At 37.5% G+C, this 22,417-nt stretch overlaps 1 protein-coding gene across 3 annotated transcripts in view; it reads right to left on the bottom strand.

Moving 5' to 3' along the window:
• The window catches only part of LOC140933171 (myoferlin-like), a 51,727-nt gene that overhangs the window by 29,013 nt on the left and 297 nt on the right, over nt 1-22,417 (bottom strand). The window contains exons 2-28 of one of the 3 annotated variants that reach the window (XM_073382688.1): nt 17,279-17,522; nt 13,677-13,732; nt 13,253-13,347; nt 11,899-11,998; nt 11,154-11,344; nt 10,762-10,816; nt 10,346-10,477; nt 9,508-9,570; nt 9,073-9,123; nt 8,931-8,961; nt 8,459-8,520; nt 8,310-8,354; nt 7,633-7,683; nt 7,047-7,093; nt 6,505-6,587; nt 5,448-5,509; nt 5,246-5,314; nt 4,818-4,886; nt 4,147-4,190; nt 3,702-3,784; nt 3,337-3,437; nt 3,140-3,253; nt 2,904-3,003; nt 1,822-2,018; nt 1,240-1,352; nt 381-477; nt 111-254 (exon numbers count right to left, since the gene is read on the bottom strand). In XM_073382688.1, coding sequence (XP_073238789.1) covers nt 111-254; nt 381-477; nt 1,240-1,352; nt 1,822-2,018; nt 2,904-3,003; nt 3,140-3,253; nt 3,337-3,437; nt 3,702-3,784; nt 4,147-4,190; nt 4,818-4,886; nt 5,246-5,314; nt 5,448-5,509; nt 6,505-6,587; nt 7,047-7,093; nt 7,633-7,683; nt 8,310-8,354; nt 8,459-8,520; nt 8,931-8,961; nt 9,073-9,123; nt 9,508-9,570; nt 10,346-10,477; nt 10,762-10,816; nt 11,154-11,344; nt 11,899-11,998; nt 13,253-13,347; nt 13,677-13,732; nt 17,279-17,369 — 2,346 coding nt within the window. In that variant the 5' untranslated portion in view covers nt 17,370-17,522. Of the gene's footprint in view, nt 1-110; nt 255-380; nt 478-1,239; nt 1,353-1,821; nt 2,019-2,903; nt 3,004-3,139; nt 3,254-3,336; nt 3,438-3,701; nt 3,785-4,146; nt 4,191-4,817; nt 4,887-5,245; nt 5,315-5,447; nt 5,510-6,504; nt 6,588-7,046; nt 7,094-7,632; nt 7,684-8,309; nt 8,355-8,458; nt 8,521-8,930; nt 8,962-9,072; nt 9,124-9,507; nt 9,571-10,345; nt 10,478-10,761; nt 10,817-11,153; nt 11,345-11,898; nt 11,999-13,252; nt 13,348-13,676; nt 13,733-17,278; nt 17,523-22,417 lie in introns of those variants that run through there. The other 2 variants (XM_073382687.1, XM_073382686.1) reach the window with 2 other exon arrangements.

Raw genomic sequence — 22,417 nt, 5'->3', positions numbered from 1 at the left:
GGAAATCCTTGGTACTATACGTATCCACTACATCTAAATAAGCGCGATTCAGTGAAAATGAACAGATCAAGGAGAAACCAGAAAAAACTCGTGTAATTTTTCAAGATTACCTCGATGGCCAAGTCCTCAATTCGCTGCGCGAAACTTGCAATCTCCGACAGCATTTCTTTCATGTCCACCTCGTCTTTCTCTTCCCCTTCTAATGGAGGTTGCAGTTTCCATTGCAGGGCGCCAACATCTTCTAATAAGAAGTTCTGTAACGAAGGAAATACCACATTATTTCCAACTTGATCAATTTAGCCTTAAAGAACTCTTCTCAAGTACTCACATTGATAATGATGTACCCGTTTTACAAAAGCCAATAAAAGTAAAGAACTTACAAATTCGTCTATTCTCATTTGGTGTAGCTTTGTGTCCAAACGATTTCTTTTGCCGGGAAGCTTGGGGATTTCTTGCTGAAAACGATTCAGTTCTTTTCTATAAAATGCAAAAAAAAAAAAGACATTTCTTATTAAGCCATCGTTATAGAACTGAATGACGGCGTTGTACCACATTCAAGCAATATTTTTTTAAGCAGTTTTAGTAAGTAGTGAGAGGGTGGTTAATTATCCTCAGCGTCTGATGCTATAGATTGCTATATATTAGTAGTAGAAGAGGATGAACAAGAACAAGAAGAAAAAGAAAAAGAAGAACAAGCACAAAAACAAGAACAAGAATAGGAGCAAGAACAAGAAGAACAAGAACAAGAAGCGTTTACATAAGAAGAGAGTTCATCTCCCGCAGGACTTATGGCCGCCGTTTCACTGTTTTAGTACACCAACAAAACTGTAGTTTTATTGTTTTGGTACACCATATGGCCGCCGTTCTGTCATGTGAGAAAGATCTAAAATTTTACGTCGTTGGATAAAAAAGATTTAAATCTACTGGGAAGCAAGTGACGGTTTATTTACAATTAGTATTGTATCGTGCTTATGAGTCCGAATGACTGATTGGTTAAGAAAAAGGGACGACTCTTTCTAATCAGTCACAAAACTACGATACGGAAAATACTCTTAATGCTATTGAAGTAACATTTAGAGGTGCGTACGAAAATTTGATTCAAAATGATTATTTTGTGAATACGACATTATACGTATTATATTTTAGAAAATATTTTATCCTGATACCACTTGCTTTTGTTATGAAGGTCATATTTGATATTCCTTACAAAGTTTTTAATAAGCATCAACAAGACAACACCTGCAATCTCTGACGAGGTTGTCGAACAATGACGACAGCATGTCCTTTAGTTTCGGGTCATCGCTAACTTCCGATAGTTCAACAGCTTGATTGAGTCGATTCAGGGCTTCACGCTACAGAAAAAAATATAAAAGTGGTCAAAAAAGACAATTTGGTAATGGCTTCCCTCGGTGGTAGGAAAATTCCGAACGTTTTCGAGAAGCAAACCATACGAATACTATACTATAGTGTTTTGAAGAATACGAAAGATAGGTCACCCCGAAGAGAAGATTGGAACCCTGGCCTTATTCAGCAACCAGTTTTCTATACTAGTACTATAGACAGCCGGAGAGGAAATCATAATCTTATCAGTCTTCTTATGAGTTCCAATTCAGTACTGAAAAACAACTGTATTGTTTACAAATTTGCGTCCTGTTTGTTTGGTTTAGTTTCATTTAATTAAGGTTTTAGGCAATTATTTTTGGGATTTTTCATGGTAACATAACAAAAGAGTTAAAGAAAGGATAGAGGGCGTTAGTGACCATCTCTTTTAAACTGAGATCGAACATATATAATCCTTAAAAGAAAACATCCGTCCCTTACCAAGTTCTCGGCCATTCTGTTTATGATGTTCATAGGCTCTAGTCTGAAAGCGATGTCTTCCCATGAGCACTCTACACATACACACGGCTTGTCTTGACCCCAGGGGAGGTAGTAATAATAACAGCCATCATAAACAGCATTACAAGGAGGTGTGTTACATGGTGCCACAGACTCGTCAAACTTATTTCCACAGTTTCCTAAGAAAAAGAATGTGACAAAATCAATATTGAAGTTAGAATCGCGAATTTCTTACTCTAAACATCTGTTTGGTTTCTCATGTTTTTTGTTTGCTAGTAAAACTTGTGGACCTTTAACTTATCCCGAGACCACAGTTGAGATCAACTTGAGTCGATCCTCTCATTTACGGAGGTCTCGATTGCTGTTTTGATTCCCAAGAAGACATCACTATAACTCTAACCTAACCTGTAGGCACCGTAAAATTCCAAAAATGAGCCCCTCCATGCATAAGACCCTACAAATGTAAGCCGCACAAACTCGTAACGCAAAAACCCTCCATTAAATCACCCCTCCAAGCACAAGGCCCCCGTGGCTTGTACTTGGAAATTGGCCTCAATTCAAAATAAAACAAATCAAAAACTGTACAGTAACACATAAATCTTTGCATTTGCCAAAGAACTATTACGTGTGCCAAATGATTGCAGTAAAAAGTATCACAACATATTGCTGTTAGCGTAGTTCACTCTTAACTCTTGGCTTGGATTTCCTCGTTCCATATAGACAAAGTACTTACATTTTTGAGTTTTAGTAAGATCGACGTCCTCAAGGCGAGTTTCAGTAAAAACGTTCTGCAAATTACTCACATAAAGTTCCTTCCAACTATACGCTAACCCAATCGATTTTGAGGCGTAAATTTCACTTCCAGTATAAGCCTGGCCGACTTTGATTCGCAAATTTCCCTGCGTATATAGCCCCGGAGCTTATTTTCAGAATTTCACGGTATGCTCTTTGGGTGGAGGAGGGGAGTAGCGAGGCTCCCCCACCCACTTTACTCCAAGTGCAAGCTCAAAGGCTACTACATCCACTATAAATATTTGATGAGTGTTGACGTGTTCAAAACCTACCGACGCTAACTTCGAACTCAACAGGGGCGTCAGTTTCCGACACCATGAGTGCTTCATAGAAACATACAAAAAGCTTGTATTTTTCACGTCTCAGGAAAGGCTGAAAGAAAATGTTGACATAGATATATAAAACCTAGTGTACAAATAAGGAAACTTAAGGATTTTTTTTAAATACAGTAGGACCGTTTAAACAAAGCACAAACAAGCACACACTGTCTTCGTTGGCAATGACAAACCTGTGCCGCAATAATATCTTCAGGGGACACTTGTCCTGTTGCTTGGTTAATGTTCTCATTGAGAGTTGTTTGTAACTCGACCAGAACACGTCCACGATACGCGCAACCTTCGCCCTAGAAATGAATTAATAAAACGATCGAAGATAAACAGGGTTGGCGCTATTAAAATGATTGTGAAAACAGGTAACCACACTTACAATTCCCATGTTGAGATCGTCGTGTTCATCTGGCAGATTTGTAAATTCTCTGGTTGAGCCGTAGAAGTTTACAAAACAGGGACCAAACGTTGGCAGGAATCCTGCAAACAAGACAAAAATGTTAACGGTCTACATATAATGCTTTGAAAAGTGTCACAGATTTAAATCTGATGATTAAGATTCTTTGTTATATATTAAATAGACGACACTGGAGGGTTACTTTATAACCAGGCAAACAAAGCTACATGTGATTGATTACAGAAAGATCTGCACACGGCAAGTAGACGCTGCACGACAGTATGTTAAACTGCTTAGGTAGATGGGTGCAAGATAAAGAATAAGATATAACTCGAGGCTGGACAAACCTTCATCTGATTCTCCCCGTCCTACGATAGAGGACAGGTTGATGAAAGCGGTGCCAATACAGTCGTCGGAAGATCCTCGGTCCCTTAAAAAGGTAGGCAAGGTATACGTCAGCAATAAATTACCTGCACTATTTTACATGCTACTAAAACGCAAAAGAGCAAATACCACACTTCAAACTGGAGTCAGTGTATTAACCCCCGTGTGCATGGCAATTATCACATAAGATCAGTGTTCAGTCCCTCTTTGGCGAATTTTCGAAGGGCGTAAATCAATAAATAACTTCAATTGATAGTTGCGTTAAGGCTAATAGTATAATAGATGGTCTCTTCAGATACGTTTTTTTTATTATTGTTTATTATTATCATTATCATTATCATTACCATTTTATCAACTGATGCATTTGTCATTATTTTGTGAAAGTCACGTGGTCAGAAATAAACTTACCAGTCAAACATCTGAAGCCTGAGGCGTTCACACATTGAAGGGAACTGCAAGATTAAGTGTAAAGTTCCTTCAATCGAACCGGTACAAAAGAATATAACCGGTATAAAAGAATTTGCACGGTTACGTGAAAGCGGGTTGCAGAGCCGTAAAAAATTCGTCTGTTCGCGCTATAAGACACTCAAGAACAGGACAAAATGTACTTGGCATATATCACTCGAACGCTGAAATTGTAATACCGACCTCTCCAATGAATTATGCATGTTTATGTTACAGGGGCGGATCTAGGGGGAGGGTGAAGGGGTGCAGTATTCTGCAAAATATGTAGATATGCATGATATGTATCCTCAGCAGTTCACATATGTTATTGCCTAGTCTAAAGCCTTCTTCTTGTTTACGTCAGTTACGCCATTCCTTAGTGGTACATCCCCTTCCTGCGTTAGACAAGCTCAAGTTTTTTTAATCGAGGGGTTATTGTGGTTAAGGCTACGTTTGAAATTTTGTGAGCTTAGGTTCTCCGTTCATACGGAACCACCTTAAAAGTACAAAAATTTAGAAGCCACGTAAACTTAGGCAAAATTTGTTCGTCTCATTTTAACAACGAAAAGCACCATTTATGAAGAATAAGGTAAAGATCAGTAAACTTAAAAAAGGTAGCCAGTAGCTGATCTTACCATCAGTGGAATCTTGAGAAAAGTTTTAAACTCAGGATTGCTTTCGTGGTAAATGATGGCTGTTTTTTGCTGCGGAAAAGAACCAAGAATAAAAAAGGACTCTGTTACACTACATTGCATGACGTTATCTGTAGCATTTAACAGTAGCATTTACAAAAGTATGCCGCCGCGGTACATGTATAAAAAGCCTGCCATGGCAGAAAGAACAATAGAACTTTATCCTTTCTTGTAGGAATAGAAGAAGCCACAGTGGAGGGAATTGGTGTGGAAAAAGAAGTTGTAGTTGCTGTCCGGTTGCTCGAGCTCACGAGTAGTAGGGGTGGGCAGTGGTGGTTATGAGGATTGTAGTAGTGATGTAGAGCAGGTGTTGGTGGTGAGTACCGTTGTGTAAGTGTCAGTGTTAGTAATGGGTACTAGAGGTCAGTCACCTTCTTTCCACAAAAACTGAATTCCATATATGGATCAACGAGGCCTTTCTTTCCTTTGTCTTCCTCTTTCTGCAAAAAGAAAATACGTAACTTACTTAATAAACATATGGACCGACGATAAGTGGCCGATAAAATAAACAGTTGAATGCGTAACAACGGAAGATAGACTGCATGACTATCTTGAAATATGACTGTGACAAACCTCATCGTCGCTAGAAAAGAAACTAAAAAACTTTTTAAAGCTTCGTCCAATTCCAGTGTCCACTGAAACACAATTGAAAAAGAGGTGAAATGAATAAGCAAATGAAAGTAGAAGAACTTTAAACAAAACTTTATAGATTTAATTTCTGAAAGGAAAAAGAAAAAAAGAAAAAAAGCCTGCTTCCTTCATTTGTTTTTGGTCTTGAAAATATTCATCTATAAATATGCATAATATATTTGAAAGAGTTCTGTTTTTGTTTTTATTGTCTTTTTTTGTTTGTTTCTTGCTTGTTGTTGTCGTTTTTATTGTTTAGTTTGTTAAATTGTTCATCCAGAGTACGCTAATCCAGAGTTCAACCCACAGGTAACCAGAAACAAATTTCGTCTCCGCCTGGTCCGGCCCAAATGGGTTCATTCACGTTTCGTAGAAGACGACCACATATATGAGGAAATAAGCGAGAACGACGGAAGAGGCGCATGCCTTAACGATTAGCTTTCTTGCTCTTGTTCATATATTTACCGTATTTATTCGATTAACCGCCCTGGGCGGACCTTGAGAGTGGGTGCTTATTCGAGGGGAGCGCTTATAAAAGTTTCACTATTTTCAGCAAGTGTGGTATGTTAACATTTTGCAACAAAACAATAAATGGTAATAACAAAACGCGAAGATGTAACAAAGTAAGGTTTCTGTAAAATATACTGAAGAAAACTGACAAATAAAACTCCGGAAGCCTCTTATTAGTATTTATTCAATTTCAATTTAATTGTCACTCAAGTCAATAAGTGAATTCTCTGGTGCTGCCTCCTCGATGTCCGACATCGTAACGTAGGGTGGGAGGGGGGAGGGGGATGGAGTGGGGCTGGAAGCTTATTTGAGTTTGAGCAGGAGGGGGAAGGGGGTGGGGTGGGGTGGGGTTGGGTAGAGTGGGCGCTTATTACCTTTTCTGCCTTTAGGGTGGGCGCTCATTTGAGGTGGGCGCTAATTCGAATAAATACGGTAGTCTAATCCTTACGCTGAAATTCACTGAGAGGTGTAAATAATTCAAGACGATTCTTACTTTGAGGAAGGTCTTCGGCCTGGTAGACTTTTAGGGTGAACACTGCAGACTGTCGCGTTACACCAACAGGCATCAGCAAGTTACTTAAAAAAAAAAAAAAAAGGTTAAAGGCATGCTTATAGTGGAAGGTGCACTTAGCTAGTCAGCTAATTTACAGCCACTCCACTCAAATATTTAGAAACAAATAATTCAAATACAACATAACAGGATTAATAACCCCAACTGGCAGAAGGCAACCAGTTGGCTATTTACAAGCGTGGCCGAGAATTTGAAACTCGGGACGACCAAGCACAAATCCAGCAAGTGTCCAGAGCGGGACTCGAACCCGGGACCGCCGGATTGCGAGTCCGACGCGCTGACCACTCAGCCACGCTGCCTCCCACTAATAAACAAAAGCAAATTTAAGAATGGTGACAAGAGATTTGCATCAATTTATCAATTATTAGCGAAAGAATTTGTTCAGTACCGAGAATCTAACGGAGGGTTGCGATCGGGAAATTTCTAAAAAGAAAACAAGAGAACGCCAAAAAGGTAATACTTACGACTCGATATCATCTTCTATATCTTTAGGTTCTGCACTCGCCGCAGGCTAAAAGAGAACGAAAAAACAAATATATAAACACTCATGTTTGAATAAAATAAAGCAATATTAAGCTGAAACGAACAAACCATAAAGATAAGAACAGAGTAGGGTTTTCATCAACGGTGGACGGGAGCAGAAAAGTATCAAGCGAAGAAAGTGGAGCTGATTGAAGAAATTTGAAGGGGAGGAGCAGAGATTCCGAGAATATTAACTGCTACATGGGATTGTACATAAGGTCGTAGATCTTTTTGTAAGATCTTAAGACTGAAGGTCCAACGTGACACTTATCAACAGTGAACAGACTGCACCTCCGCTTTTCATGATGCAAATTAAATACATACAAAACCGCCTCGTTACACAAGAATAATCGAACACCTTCTAGCCTCGGCTATAGTAGGTCGCTCACCGACAAAGAAGTATAGTGTTTTCGTCCCCTTTGTTGTTTTTGTTTGTTTGTTTTTGTTATGATGCTATGATTGTACAATTCACTTTGACAGACAATGGAATATACTTCAAATACACAAGGAATAATTATTTTTACTTACCGGTGGTTCATCTCCTGGACCAAGAACCATCGCGGTGATTTTTAAGTAGCCCTAAAAATACAATGACACCGTAAATTATTATGCTTATTGGTCTACGTTAAGGTAGTTACAGCAAAGTAAATTCTACCTAAACGCCTTTAATGTCAAAAATAGGAGATTAAATACTAAATAATGTTGCCAATCATGAATTAAGGTCCTAAAACAGCTTCCAGCACCGGTAGCCTGAATTTCAGTCCTCTCTTTGAGGCGCAAATCCCACAAGCGACGGCTTAAATTGAGGCTACAGGACTGGGATAGTTTGTGAACGCATTTCTATCAACAAACAATTGAGTCAGAAAGGACGACCTGTCTGTAATCTTGTTAGTTGTTAGTGTTGAGGTAAATAAGTAAAACTACTTTGCCACCAAGTAATATAAATGAGTATCCGTGATGAAACTAAAAAAGTGCTACTTTAATGTCTTTACCTTCGTCTCATATAGAGACTCAGTAGTGGAATTTTGTTGGACCAGAAAAAAGAAATGCAACCAGGCAAGCTCGTGATGTATGCTTCACTAACAGATCCGCCTAAAAGAGCTGTCTGAACTAAGTGTTCAAGCAAATTTATTGTTGCCGTAATTCAACCAAGTATGAGGGAAAAGACCTAGTGGTAAATAACTAAGAATTTTGTTTTTGCTTACTGCAGGACTGTCGCCTCCGCGTGACCTCTTAGACTTTCCTTCCTCCTTTAATAAAAACACAGAATATTTATTACAGAAGCTGTTAATTTTTGCAAGAGAAATTGAAATGAAGCTCTCCGCTTTTGTCACTGAGAAAACAGATATCAAACCTCATCCTCATCTTTATCCGCTGGCGCTGAAAGTAGAACCCACTTGCGAACGAAGGCGTGGCCTAAAAGGATAAAACTTGTGTTTGAATTGTTATGCACATGTCCACATGGTAAACTAACGAGCCGGAAGCAAACACAGGGCAAGAAATTGAAAAAGAGTAATCAAATACAATGAGTAGTTACGTCATCCCTATTAAGAGGCCGAAAATTTGACTTTTGAGGGGCGTGTAACGTCATTGGTTATTGTAGAAAGAGAATTTGGTAAGAAAAAATCTTGCTGTGATTCATTGCGTCTGATTGGATATTTCGCATGTATTACGCTATACTACATATAACCAAAAGTGAAGCCGTAAGAAAGAAATGAACGAACGAACGAAAAATAAATTAATAAACCAACAAACGAATGAATGGGTGAATGAATCAATGAAAAAATAACAGAATTTAATAAATGAAAACGTGAAAAAATGTATACCTTTCATTTCGAAAATGCCACCGATGTCGCACTGTGAATTAAAACCATGCGCGTTAGTACATGTGCTAAAGTTTTGGGCTAGGAGTGTCTCTAGTGGAAATACATTTTCAGGGAAGTTGTGAGAAAATCCGGTTGCTCTCACCTCAAATGAACCCAAAAGCGAATCCGAGCGAAGTTTTCGGGAGTTGAAGACCTAAAAAGGAAAATTAAAAAAAAAAAAAAGAATTGATTGGTGATTTTTTTCGAGGGAACAACGGGAATGTATGAGATGTTTATCGTTTCAACTCTAAATGAGTAGGAAAGAAAGAGAAATATTCGAATTCATCGTGGATTTTAAGAAACCTTTTCTCTTGCTGTTAAAGTCGAAGTGGTGATGACATAATTTCTTAGAGGCGAGGTCTGAAAACGGGTATGAATTTTAGAGGGCAGGTCTAAAAATGGCTGTGAAAGATGACATATTTTTTGGTCTGAAATAGGTTCAGGATTTGAAGAACAAGGGGCACACCCATACGAGGAATTCCCATGAGTACCCCCGGGATAAAATATCGCATGTTGCATAAATGGCAAGATAAAATACCTCAAGGGTAAGAAGCTCATCAAACAATTCGGCTTCAGAAAGATGGAAGTTGTAGAAGAATGTCTGTAAAGCAATAAATAAAGCAATAAATAGACAACATCGTTTCATTATTCAAATTAATAAAACCATCTTTACGTCAAGGGATCATAAAGAAGAGCGACAATGAACCGATATTTTCTTTTTTTGAAACAACGACTGACTACGACTTAATATGAGGGTAGGCCATGGATTGAGGAAAAGTGTACAGGAAGAGAAACAATAAGGAAGAGGCCTGATGGGAAGTCAGTTTGCACACCCAACTTTGTCATTGCCACCAACTGGCTTTACAAGACTCATCTCACGCTTTTGAAATGAAGCGTCCGGACAGCAAACGAGAGGAATAAACTCTTCTTTCATTTCAAAAAATGGGGTATTAGCTCTTACAGCTCCTATAACTCCTATACACATCATCATATGTCATCATCATATAAATAATTATAATTATTAGTATTTTTTTATGGAACCATAACTATCTACCTTTTATATAAAAAAAAAAAAGAAAAAAAAAGATAGCACCATGAGAGGCGACCTCAAATTTTTATACGCATTTGTTTACTTGTTGTAAGTCTAAGGGAATTTGTAACTGAAAAATGTGTGCGGGTGTGGAGTGGGCGTGTAGATGTGAGTATTCTTGTGAAATAAGCACTTGTGCTCACTGTTATCTACGTAGTGGCCTGTAAAGTTGCCTGTAAATTAATAGACAAATAAATAAATAAATAAATAAATAAATAAAAGACTCATCTTAACCGCGCTTTCTACTCCTTTGAAAACTGCAAGGATGCGAGGAAAGCAAACTAACCTGATTGTATACTGGTTTGTTTGTGGACTTTTTCACTGTTGTTTCTCTTTGTTGACCATTTACGGTAACTCGAACCACGGGATGGATGTTGCTGCCTAGTAACTGACGACCCTCAATGACTCTAACGCGAATCTAAAAGGAAACGGAATGCTATGCAGCTTTACATAAACCTGTTATCTAAAACAACACCTTTAAGATGTTGACATTGCTGTTTGACACGGACTAATGTATGGCCGTGGCTAACCCCTGACCGCTTTAGTTAAATTTGTTTATGGTGATGATATATTTTTTTCGTAGCGGAGGGGTAGGGGAGAGACAGCCACAAACTAAGTAAACGAAAATAGAAAAATAGTAAAGGGAAGCAACATCATGGCTTGACAAAAGAAGTAAACAAACATGGATAGAATACTCCTTACTTGAAAGTCTTGGACTTTGGTTGACCATTTTCTACCACCCCGTCGAGATCTTTTCCTGCAACAAGAGCGACGAGATTATGGCCAGTAAATTTGTACGATGAAAATTATCTTAAGAAATCTAAGGATGTATATTAAAGAAATAGATAAAATAACACACCTCCCCCTACGACAAAGGTGACTTTTATGTACGACGTCACGAAACAACTACCGAGGTGAGTAAAACACACAAGTGTATGCATTTATAAGCTTCAACGGACTCGTGTGGACCAAAACAAGACGAGAAAAAATAAGGAATAAGAAACAGGTAATTATTTTGAATGAATAATTGTCTTATTCCATGAAGTGAACAAGCAATCAGAGAATTTGCAGTGCCAAAAATCCTCGCCTCCCACCTTCTTTTTCGCTTTCTTTTAGGCTGCCCAGGTAGTCCGGGTGTTCCTCCTTCCTCTCCACCTTCTTCCTCTTCTTCGTCCTCATCGCCTTCTTCGCCTCCAGCTTCCTCTTCCCCACCCCCTTCTTCGCCACCTCCACTCGGCTCACTCCCAGGTGGAGCCTGGTACTGAAGTTTCAGCATAAGTTTGCCCTGCGGTTAAATCAGATCAAACAACATACTTAGAAAAAAACCCGAAAAAATCCTACGGCTCTCTTATGAACCTTCCAGTCGCCAAAAAAACAAACAAACAAACACAAATGAAAATAAATAAGAGGAAAAACGGCTCTACTTATGTTATCAATGTTGATTTTTAATAAAGTCGCTCCATGTAAGGGAGTCCGGATTCCAGAATCCGGGAAATTTTGCGTCTGGAATCCAGACTTTGGGAAATTTATCCTTTTACCCTGAATTCTGGGTTTGGAATCCGGGATACAGCTCAAGGAATCAGAAATCTCACCAACGATTAATGGAATCCGCAATCTAGGTTCCACTGACAAAGTAAGACCAAAATGAAGTACCTGGAATCTGAAATCCACGGCGGGGAATCCAGAATCCAAGACTGTCTTGGATTCTTTTACATGGGGCGAACGTTTTCATGTCAGGACCGCGATATGGTTAACACTTTTTACTTATTTGTTCATTTATTTATTTAATTTGTTCAAGTTCAACAAACAATTATTTTCTAACACAGTAACTTTCCTTACCAAGGTAGGATTGTTTTTGCCATCAACAAGGTCGTATGTTCTCTCAATCTCTTTATTTGAAAGAAGCTCTCCTAAAGGCACTTCCACTTTTCCCAGAACTCTAAGGAACAAAGGGGAAAATGTTGCGTTTTATAAAAAAAACACAATTTTAAATCTATTGTGCAATTTATCAAAGAGCCATCTCCGAGTTCCAAAACTCTCACTTTCAAGGAGACTAAGTGCAAATATCGATGGCTTCACAATTAGCTTCGCTTTTAAACAGAGGCTTGAAGCAACTCGGAGATGGCCTATTTCCTTTTCTTCTTTCTGTGATTCATAATACACGCTAATTTCTACCAAAAGTAAGACGGCCCTGGTAAAACTTTGCATTAAAATATTAAACTTAAAAATATCAGCAGCTTTTTGTATGATTGACAAGCCCGTCCTTTTTTTTGTTTTGCTTTTTTATTATTATTATTATTATTATTATTATTATTATTATTATTATTATTTTTATTATTATTATTATCTTTTGAGCCTCTGTATTGGTATTTCCGACGAAATGGAAGTCACGACGATCGCCATTGACGAAAAAAGCCACGATTGCATTGCTATCCTCCCAATTAAGTTTGACAAAGATGATGATAAAGGGATCTGCCAAAAGTGTGCTATTCGTTCAAACTGTTGTTGTTGTTGTTTTTTGACTTCCTGTTTCCATCTTCCTCGTCGTTTTTTGTCCAGCTCCCTAGTAATGTTACTACGCAAAAAGTTCTTGATATGCGACGATCTTGCTGAAAAGCCGATCGACGACTTGGTTTAAACGTGCGACAAAAAAGACGTCTGCAGAAATTTCACAATTTCACGTGCGTAAATAAAATGGAGCCGATGTAAGAGAGGGCGCGCGTAAACGTAAAAGTTGAACCTCGCTCAGCTTTTTACGCGCGGCCCTTCATACACTGAAAATTAAAAAGATCTGTTTCAGCGCCAAAGTGTCAATTCAGCCCTGCTGGCCAAAGTCAGATTCAGCCCTTCCTGTAGCCGTTTGAGCACAATTTAGGTCAAGAAAGCTCAATCAAAAGGCTATTCCAGCCCACGCTAGGGCCTATTTCAGCCTTGGAACCAAATCAGCCCTAGCTAATTGGACTGCATTGGCACTGATTTAAGGGAGCCAAATTAGACTCAAAAATAGGACTGTAGTTTACTCACCGAAACGGCCCTATTTTTAGGGCTAAAAGAGATCTTTCTGATTTACAGTGTACACTGCTTCTATTTTACTTACGTAGGTAAAAATTACGCGATAGTGGAAATCCGCCCATAGAGAGAATCACTTTTCAACTGAAACTCTGAAAATAGGGGAAAAGGCGTAACTACTTACTTTCTCATTATCTTGACCTTTTCATAGTCCTTGACCTGAACTGAAAGCATATCGTCGGGGGACAAGGGTTTCCCCGCCAGATCCCATTGTAAATCCTGTAATTGCGATAAAGTATGCCCTTAGTGTTTACGTCACAAAACAGGGTTCAATTACATTAATGCAACGCGCATTTTTCTACGATAAAGCCGCGATCGAAGAACATCTTTGTAAAAATATAGATAACAAAGTACGCTTTACTGTGCTTTTCAATAGCAACGGTTACGTTTTTAGCTTCCGTTGATCGCAATAGGCACCTTACGAAACTACGACTGCGACGCGAAAGTATAAAACAAAATATCATACATCACGCTTTTTTGTACATTCTTGTACAACTAAGACGTGAAACCAAATAGTTTTGAAGGAAAAAATCAAAACATTAGCAAACCTGATTCCAGACTGGATCCAATGTGTTATCCTGAACTTCAGTTTTCTGTTCATTTCCTACAAATAGAAAGAAAGAAGCGCTAGAAAATGTTAGCCAAGTCAAAACACTACGGTTTACAAGGAGTACACGCCCTCTCCCCCTAATTAATGGACTTTTGTCTCGTCAGATTCACAAAGCGGATTATATTGATACCTATGAATATCATAAGAAAGCTCAATATACAGCTTAATATTTCATTCCAGCGTGTCACATTCCTTCGGTTTATTATTATTACTATTATTATTATTATTATTATTATTATTATTATTATTATTATTGTTGTTGTCATCATTATTTTATTTTTTAATGCATTTGCTTAAAAATAAGTACGTAAATAAATAATAAAAATCGGTTAAAATAATGAAATATATATGTGTATATATATAAACATATAATAATAATAATAATAATAATAATAATAATAATAATAATAATAACAACAACAACAACAACAAAGAGCGCGTCGCTCAGAGAGTGGTCAGGCTGAGGTCGAAAAGTTGCCTACTGATCTACCCTCTCAACCTGCGGTGGCGGCCAAGCCATCTGAGAGTCTCTCCCAACAGGGTCCTTCCACACCCGAACGGGCAGGTACCAACACGGATAGAAGAAACACCAGACAGAAATGGACACGAGAGGATTACATTGAAGTCATGTTCTGCTATTACAAGGCAAAGGCGGACCCCAATGAAGGTGTAACAAAAGATACATTCAGAATATGGAGGGAAAGAAACCCAAATGAAAGGTCCAATCTAACAGCCAATGCACTGATGAACCAACGTAGATATATTGAAAAAAACACAAACTAACAGAAATTGAACTAGATAACATCAAGCAACAGATTGAAAATGAATTGAATGAACAAAACAACCAAACAGATAGTAAGAGTCAGTGAATTCCACCTGCAAACTGATTGATATGACTGTTCCACCAGATAGAAATATCGCACTGAAGGAAACTGAAAAAAAAAAAGCAAGTACAAAGACCTAGAACTAGAAATACAGAGAATGTGGCATATGAAAACCGTAGTGATCTCTGTGGTTGTTGGTGCGCTTGATACAGTGAAGAAGGGCATGGTAGAAAACATCAAGAAAGTATCAGAGAGAGCTACTGTGACAGAGATTTCAAAAGATCTGCATGCTGGGATCTGCGCGAATCCTCAGAAAGGTGCTCAGTGTATGAACAGATTGATTGACTTGAGTGACTGACGCTCTAGGTGCATGGTTTGCACCCGGCTGATGAACAAAAAGAACACCAGCAAAGAATGTGATAAAAGAAATAATAATAAAATAATAATAATAATAATAATAATAATAATAATAATAACAATAACAACAACAATAATCAAAAATCAGTGTCCCTGCAATGTGCGTGACGAGTGTCTTGATTTTTTTTTTCCTCTTAAGAATACGATAGTGTACTATTGCATTGTTGTTAGTTGAAAGTCATTGGATTGCACTACATTACATTTCATCGTCTTTTCCTGTTCTTTAACACTTGCAAAAAATCGGAAAAGAAAACTAGAGAAGAAATAGAGGAGCAAAAAAGCACTGAAACAGAGAATTTGAATAAAGGTCGGTTAACCGTCCAGTTTGTTTTGTTACGACTGCAGTTAAAGAGTCAATATTCATTAGTGTATATGCAAGGACACTCTTTTGGTGAAGTTCAGCAGGGGCATACAAGAAAAGGTGCTATTAAACAAGGAAGTAAGGTTTTTTTAGGTAGTCTGTTTAGGAATGGCCCGGGGGGGGGGTACTTTGGGAATTTCTGGTTAGGGATGTGCCGCTGGGACCCTGGAGCCCTAAACCTATACCAACCAACTGATCAGATTCCTGAAAAATGATACCCTATTCTAGACCCAAACGCTCTGATTTATATACACAATCCTAGAGTAAACTGCTTGAAAACCATACCCTTCACAGCGGCATATACACCTACATAGCCCATATATGGCAGTACCCCCCCCCCCTCCCCCCCGAGGAATGACCATTTCTTGGGCTGCTTAGATAGAGAATTGATAAAAAGTACCGTTAAAACTGTGGATTGGCCTTTCATTTATGCTAAAACCTGGTGACAAATCTGCTGGAACCACTTTTCCTGTTTGCATTTTTTTATATACAGGTACATTCAGCTTTTAAAATTTGTTCGACTTGCGCAGAAAATAATAACGGTTCTGCGAAGCTTTATACATAAATATATTAGTCGTTATGCATACATATCCGCCGATTTACGCTCTGTTAACCTCTCGTTTAATTAATGTTTTCACGAGAATACGTCCATGCACAACTTAGTACGAGGTAACACGAAAATACTATTTACCGTTGATAGTGTAATGTAACTTTTCTTCCTGACTTGCAATGGAGATAACATACAATTTATTGAGATGAAAAACGCAAAAATCCTCTTTGCGAACAAACAATTTACTTCCTTATACTGCGATGGAAGTTTCGACAATATATGGCCGTTTTCAGGATGAATTTAAAGGACATATCTGCCGTCTTGAAAACCTCAAAGCCTTAAAAAAAAACTTTCATAACAACGCTCTTAACAAGTCCAAAATTTATCTTGAAAGTGAGGAGAGTATTTTTCCCTGTTTCAGCATATAGGATCAACAGCCGATAGAAATTGAATTAAAGAATTTGGAGTTAAAGAGCTGACGCTTTCAATGGGTGGAATAAATGCATGCTAATTGGGAAATGATGCGAAACCAGAAGTATCTAGACAAGAATTAACCTCTTTATCAAATATATTAAAATACTCTTTCCATATAAGTTTTCAACTACTTCGCTAAGACTTTGCTTGGGAAAGATAGCGTATGTCAGTACAACGTTTGCTCTGTAAATTAAAATACTTCAAGTCAATTGACAATGAGGGTTTGGGTTTTAAACCCAAAATGCCTACGGTTAAACTCGGCTTTAAATGAATATCAGACGAATATTGCTCTCTTTTGTGTAGGAAAGGAAATGCACATTCAGAAAAACTCTATAAGGCCATTCGTAAATATGTAAACGTTGCTGTACTTGCAGCAAACCTCGAAGTTAAAAGAACCTAGATTAAACAGCTGAAAACTCTTTTTTGTGTTCTATCAAGAGAATCATTATCAATGCATAGTCTGTAATGCTTCGTTGATTTTGTAAATTCAATACAAGCTGTAAACAGCTTCATAAGTCTACGGAGAACGACAAACTGCTTTTCAAAAACAAAATGTTGATGATTCTTTAAGCTCTTTTCACTATTTAGACTAACGAAAAGGAAACCAGTTTATGCCGTTTCATAGTTCTAAGATACTTTAAAATTAGGCATACTGCAACGAAAAATGCTTGAACACTTTGCATATTAATAAGTCTCATTATGCACCGTTCTAATAAAATATAGCAATCTTGTGAGTTAAACATCATTAGAAGTTTTGAGACTAACGTAACTTATTACACCTTGCACAGCCCGCTAATTTGAGTTACTTTTATCAGCCAAGGTAAAAGAGTAAATTAACCGCGCCCCTTGCAAGTTGTACAACTACATGAAGTTCCGTAGATGAACTGAAGCGAGTTCAACGGACTCGGCCCTACCTTGAAAGCTGATTTTGACGTATGGATCACTTTTGCCAAAAGTGTCCACGTCAGGTAGATCCGAAGCTCTTTGGACAGTGACTTTCAACATTTTTTCAGCTGGTTACAGAAGCACAGCGCGTTTAGAATGACATCCTTCAGAATCCTATACTGACCAAGCACGAGTCCAGAAAGCTCTGTCACGGATGAGTCCACTCTACCTCACACCCATTCACGATCTTTCTGCATATCAATGAGCGTTGCGCTACGAAGTTTAAACAAATACAAAAACACAATAAGCTTTTCGGCGTGGGATAAGGTCGTGATATTGAATAGCTAACATTTTTTCATGCCCAATTATAGATTGTAGTTTTGCATTCAAAATAACGGCCAAGCAGGTAAAGATCACTCGCAAATTAAATTGTCAAAAAAAATTTAGTTACTCTTACCTGCATTTCAAAAGAACGAAAACAAAAAAATCAAAATCAAAATAAAAACTGATAAAAGGTGAAGAAAAGAGACACATCAAATAGGGGAGGGTGGGGAGGAGAAGTGTACTGACAATATGCCTTGCTGTCTTTAACAATCACGATCATGATAGGGATCTTATTCATTTGAAAAGCCCAACGTGTCATGTTTTGGAGAATTTAAGTTATAGCCTTTGCATTTTTCAGGGGCGGTTTTCTATTTTTTTTTTTTTTTTTTTTTTTTTTAACCATAAATAGCTCCACTGTCCAATAAGCAAATGCGAGGGCGAAACACAAAATGGAAATCCATAAAAAAAATAGTGTTTAAAATGACAGAGACATTTCATCATTTATTTTTCTAAGGTAGCACATCCTTTCAGCTACTAAGTTAGTAAATGGGTTTTTTTTTTTTGCAATAAACTGAAATGCGCGACCACAGTTGTGTAATATATGATTTATTTGATCAATCTCGAGCCTCGACCCAATCAACTAAAATTAAAATGTCGGGGTAATTTCGATTAAAAACTATGGATGGGTTCGGTCGAAATGCAAACTTTTCAAAGAAAAGTGACCCTTTGAGGTAAGATCTGAATATAACTATTTTTCATCTGGTTCCATTTGACCATTTCTTCTTCTCAGAGCCAAACTTCCGGTCATTCCGGCCTTAAATCGGTTGGGCTTAAATGACCCAGCATTTACCATTTCGCGTTCATTAGCGCCTATGCATTCAAACATAAAATTTCGACCGGAATTTTTTTGTAAATTTTTGGTTGAATGCATCGAGCCCCCAAGCCTCATTTGTTGAGTGACGGCCCAGAACCGAGAAATCGGTCTAGACTAAAGGTGCAATCTATTTATTTATTTGTCAATTATCTATTTCATTTATTCTTTACTACTTTATACGCATTTACTTACTTCTTTTAAGGGGTCTTTCAAACCATGATGTTCTGTCTTGTCAGTTTTGCAATCGTTCGGTTAAAAGTAAGCGGATAGGCGTTATGTACTACTTAAAAACGAGCAGGAGTAAATTATATATCAGGTTTAAAAACTCGAGGCGAAGCTGAGAGTTTTTACACCTGATAATACACGACTGCGAGTTTTTTTTGAACGGTTTCAAAATCTCTGATATAGATCAACTTATTCTTGCGCTGTTATTTTTGGGTTATTTTGCATGGTCTAAAAAATTGCACGCAAAGTTCAGCCGTGTCTGACACTCAATAAACATAAAATATCTTTTGTTTTTTGTTTATGAATTATTAATAATGTTCTGAAGAAAAATGCAAAAAATTAAGTTCTTATTGCTGACTGTATGACTAACGTCCATGGTGAACGAATAAAAAAATTATATTGCTTTGTTGACATTTATTTAGGGCGAAAAATGAATAAAATGAATAACAAATGAATTTTAAATAAATAAGTGAAGTGAGTGACAGCATCACAACAAATATTCACCCAAGCGCTGCGCTGCACATATCGTTTATTTCAGGGTCATATACAGACGTGTTGCAGTACTGTGTGAATGCAAATTATCTCCGGTACGGAGTATAGGAGATAATGACTTTCTACGTGTTATTTCTTGGGCATGTTGGTATTATCACCCCTTATTGGTGTTAGTTAATTATCTATTGTGCTATGTAGCTATATATATTTGTTAATGTATGCTGTTTGTCACTCTCGCTCCAGTACGCTGTACCAGGCTTTTGCCTGGTACTTGGAGCAGGCCTTATCCTCCAAGATTATATGGTTTTCTTGCATTGTTATTTAGCGTAGAATGTAGGCAGACGAAAACCGGAGTAAGAACCTGCGTTTTTATTTATTTTTTTATTTGTTCTGGAAAAAAAAATGTTCAAGTATTTTGGAAATGTTCAGTATTGACAATTAAGGCTAAAAGTAGCTTCTTATTTTGGCTTGCTACCATTTCTAAAAGTTGAATATCACGCGCTTGTCAAGAAGACAGTCTTGTGACACTTTTACAGTAGTAGACTATCACGTGCTAATTAAAACCCCTTTCCCTTTGTGAGTCGGTAAAAGTGGTCACAAGGCTGTTCATTTTTGAGACTATTTTGTTAAAAAGGGGTTACCACGGACATGCAAAGAAGTTTGTAGGCAAGAAGTGTAATCATTAACCCTAAGGTATTAAAAATACGACTTCCCTTTCACTGGAAGAAAATTCATTAACAATTCCAAATAATTATAAATAAAGACCTCCCCATCCAACGACGTTTTCGTCCTAAATACATTGAAAACACTTTTAAGGCTATCCAAAGGACTTTTAGAGCTCAAGAAAAGCATTCTAGGCGGCTTTGTAAAATTTGTATCTGTTCGGTCACCCTAGGGGAACTTCAGTCTTTTGGAAATTACAAGGGCTTGATTATAATTTTCCCGAACATTTTAGATGAAATTTGCCGTATAACGGAAGTGAGACATTTTCTAATTCCTCTCCCCATCAAATTTTTGAATCCGAAAATTTTAGGTTCCTTTTTTCTACGAAAAATAGGGTAACTTGGGAAGTAAAGTGCAAAAATTAAAGTTAAGAAAATCGTAGGTAATTTATTTGATAAGCTTCGAAAAGTGTACATGAATGGAACGATCATCTAGAAATTTTTATCCGTCCTCAAGTAATAGAACATTCTAGGCGATATTTGCTTCTCCGAACAGATATTTTATAAAAAACAGTCATTGGGTGTCCCTGTTTACTATAAAAGAACAATCGGCTACAAACACAGATTGTGTATGGGGGTGTCCTGTGCCGCGTTTGAATCTCATTTTTGTTTTTTTTCAAAGCTGCACTAGAGTGATTACCACCTGCAAATCAAATGATCGAAACTTCACAACTGCGTTTGCATCACAGAAGCAAACACAAATCTAAACCAAACAGAGCGTGTGAAGTGACGACTTTACACAAAGTTTAAAACAATTCTCAATGTTAAACTGCTTTTCTAGGATTTAGTTCGATCCGTCCCCCAGTCTCCACGTCTTGGAAAAATTAATTATATAACGTATTCCATCAATAAGAGGGAAAGTTTTGCATAATCAATTAATCATTTATATGTTTATTTACTTCTTTATTTATTGATCTATTTATTCATTCATTCTTTGCTTTTTATTTTTATTGTTTATGAATCTTCTTTTGACCATATAAATTCTATTTGCTTTGCAATTTTAGTTGCAAAGTTAAAGGAGCTGTGTCACTGCAGTCCAGTTCATTTTGTTTAATTTTGCCAATTACTCAGCCTCAACCACTATGGAACTTAAAGTGAGTAAAGAAATCACACGTAAATGACAAAATCAGAGATTCAAGACAAACAAATATGTCTCCTAGGCATTATTTTTGAAGTTGCAAACAGCAGAAATCAACTTTGAAAAACTGTTAGCCTGAACAGTTTTCAAAAACCCTAATTTCAATCCGTCTCAATCTTCATCAGTTCCGCCAATCCGTGGCATCTGCTGTATCTGTTGTGTTATTTCAACCTTCCTTTAATGTTTTATGCGGTTATTTTTGTTTCTCTTAATTTAACGGACATTTTGTAATTACCTAATTAGTCTGAATTTCGTGACACTAAAAGCCATCTTTGGTGTAACCGTATCTAAGCCCTTTTTGTTCTGTTCAGATGTTAAAGATTCGAATTCTTATATACGGGATTCAGGAAGGGTAAGGATTAGGTTTATTATTAAAGGTAAACCCAAAAAAAATTTCAAAAAGTAAAATAAAGTTAAATTCTTTCTTCACGCCTGCATCATTGACCGTCACTTGATCACTTAAAACGCTGCATTCCATAAATTTGGTGATCCTTTATCGCTCAGGGCCTGGTTCCTCAAAGGCCGATTCGCGATGATCCAGGAACGCAAATTTGGAACATTCTTGTGTTTGCCTTCCTAAGTATCGTTTAGAATACCGTTTTGTGTTATCCCCGTAACTGTATTCCAGAATAAAGCTCAACCATTTTCATTCTATAAAATCGAGTTATTTGATCTAAGGCAACGAAATTATTCTTAAAATTGGACTTGAACCTGGGCTTATCTTGACCTTCGCGATCGGGGAATCGGGTCCAGATCGATAGACGTAGTCATATGGAGACCATGCTTGAGTCTGTGACCATGCATGCACATAACGTGCATTCAACGAACCTGATAAATAATACTGTGCATTTCTGGCATCTAAAATCTAAAACGTTCCTTTAAATAAAAATTAGCATTTGCACTTAAAGTTGCAATCGCTAGGGCAAGCCACATAATCTGCCAAGCCCTGTTACTTGAGAGTTTACACAACACTAACATAAAGTATGGGGAAAATGAAGTGTACGTTCGATCCTTAAATTAACCCTCGCGGTGATTCAAACTAGCTTGATTTCTTCATTTTTGGCAAATTTTGCTAAAGTTTATGACTTGCTGCTAGAGATCGGATCCAATTCAGTTTTAAAAGATAAATTTCGTCCTCGTTAGTTTATGGCCTCAATAAAACACCATTAGCCGAAACAAAATTTCACGTCCGCAATTCCACAGATGAAAGCAACACTCAGCTAACTTTGTTTAGAGTCATCTGCTCGTTGTCTTTCGTTTTGGTTGTTTTTACGTCGTCGATACCGCCGTAGTTTTGGTTGGGTTAACTCTCTAGAAACAGAGGCATATTTGAACTGACGAGGGTGATAGCTTATTCATGTGAAAATACTAGCCATAACATTTCTCCAACAGT

The sequence above is a fragment of the Porites lutea genome, chromosome 4, assembly GCF_958299795.1.
Source record: "Porites lutea chromosome 4, jaPorLute2.1, whole genome shotgun sequence".
NCBI lineage: Eukaryota > Metazoa > Cnidaria > Anthozoa > Scleractinia > Poritidae > Porites > Porites lutea.
Note: the sequence above shows the minus strand (reverse complement) of the source record. Positions and strands in the feature narration are given on the sequence as shown.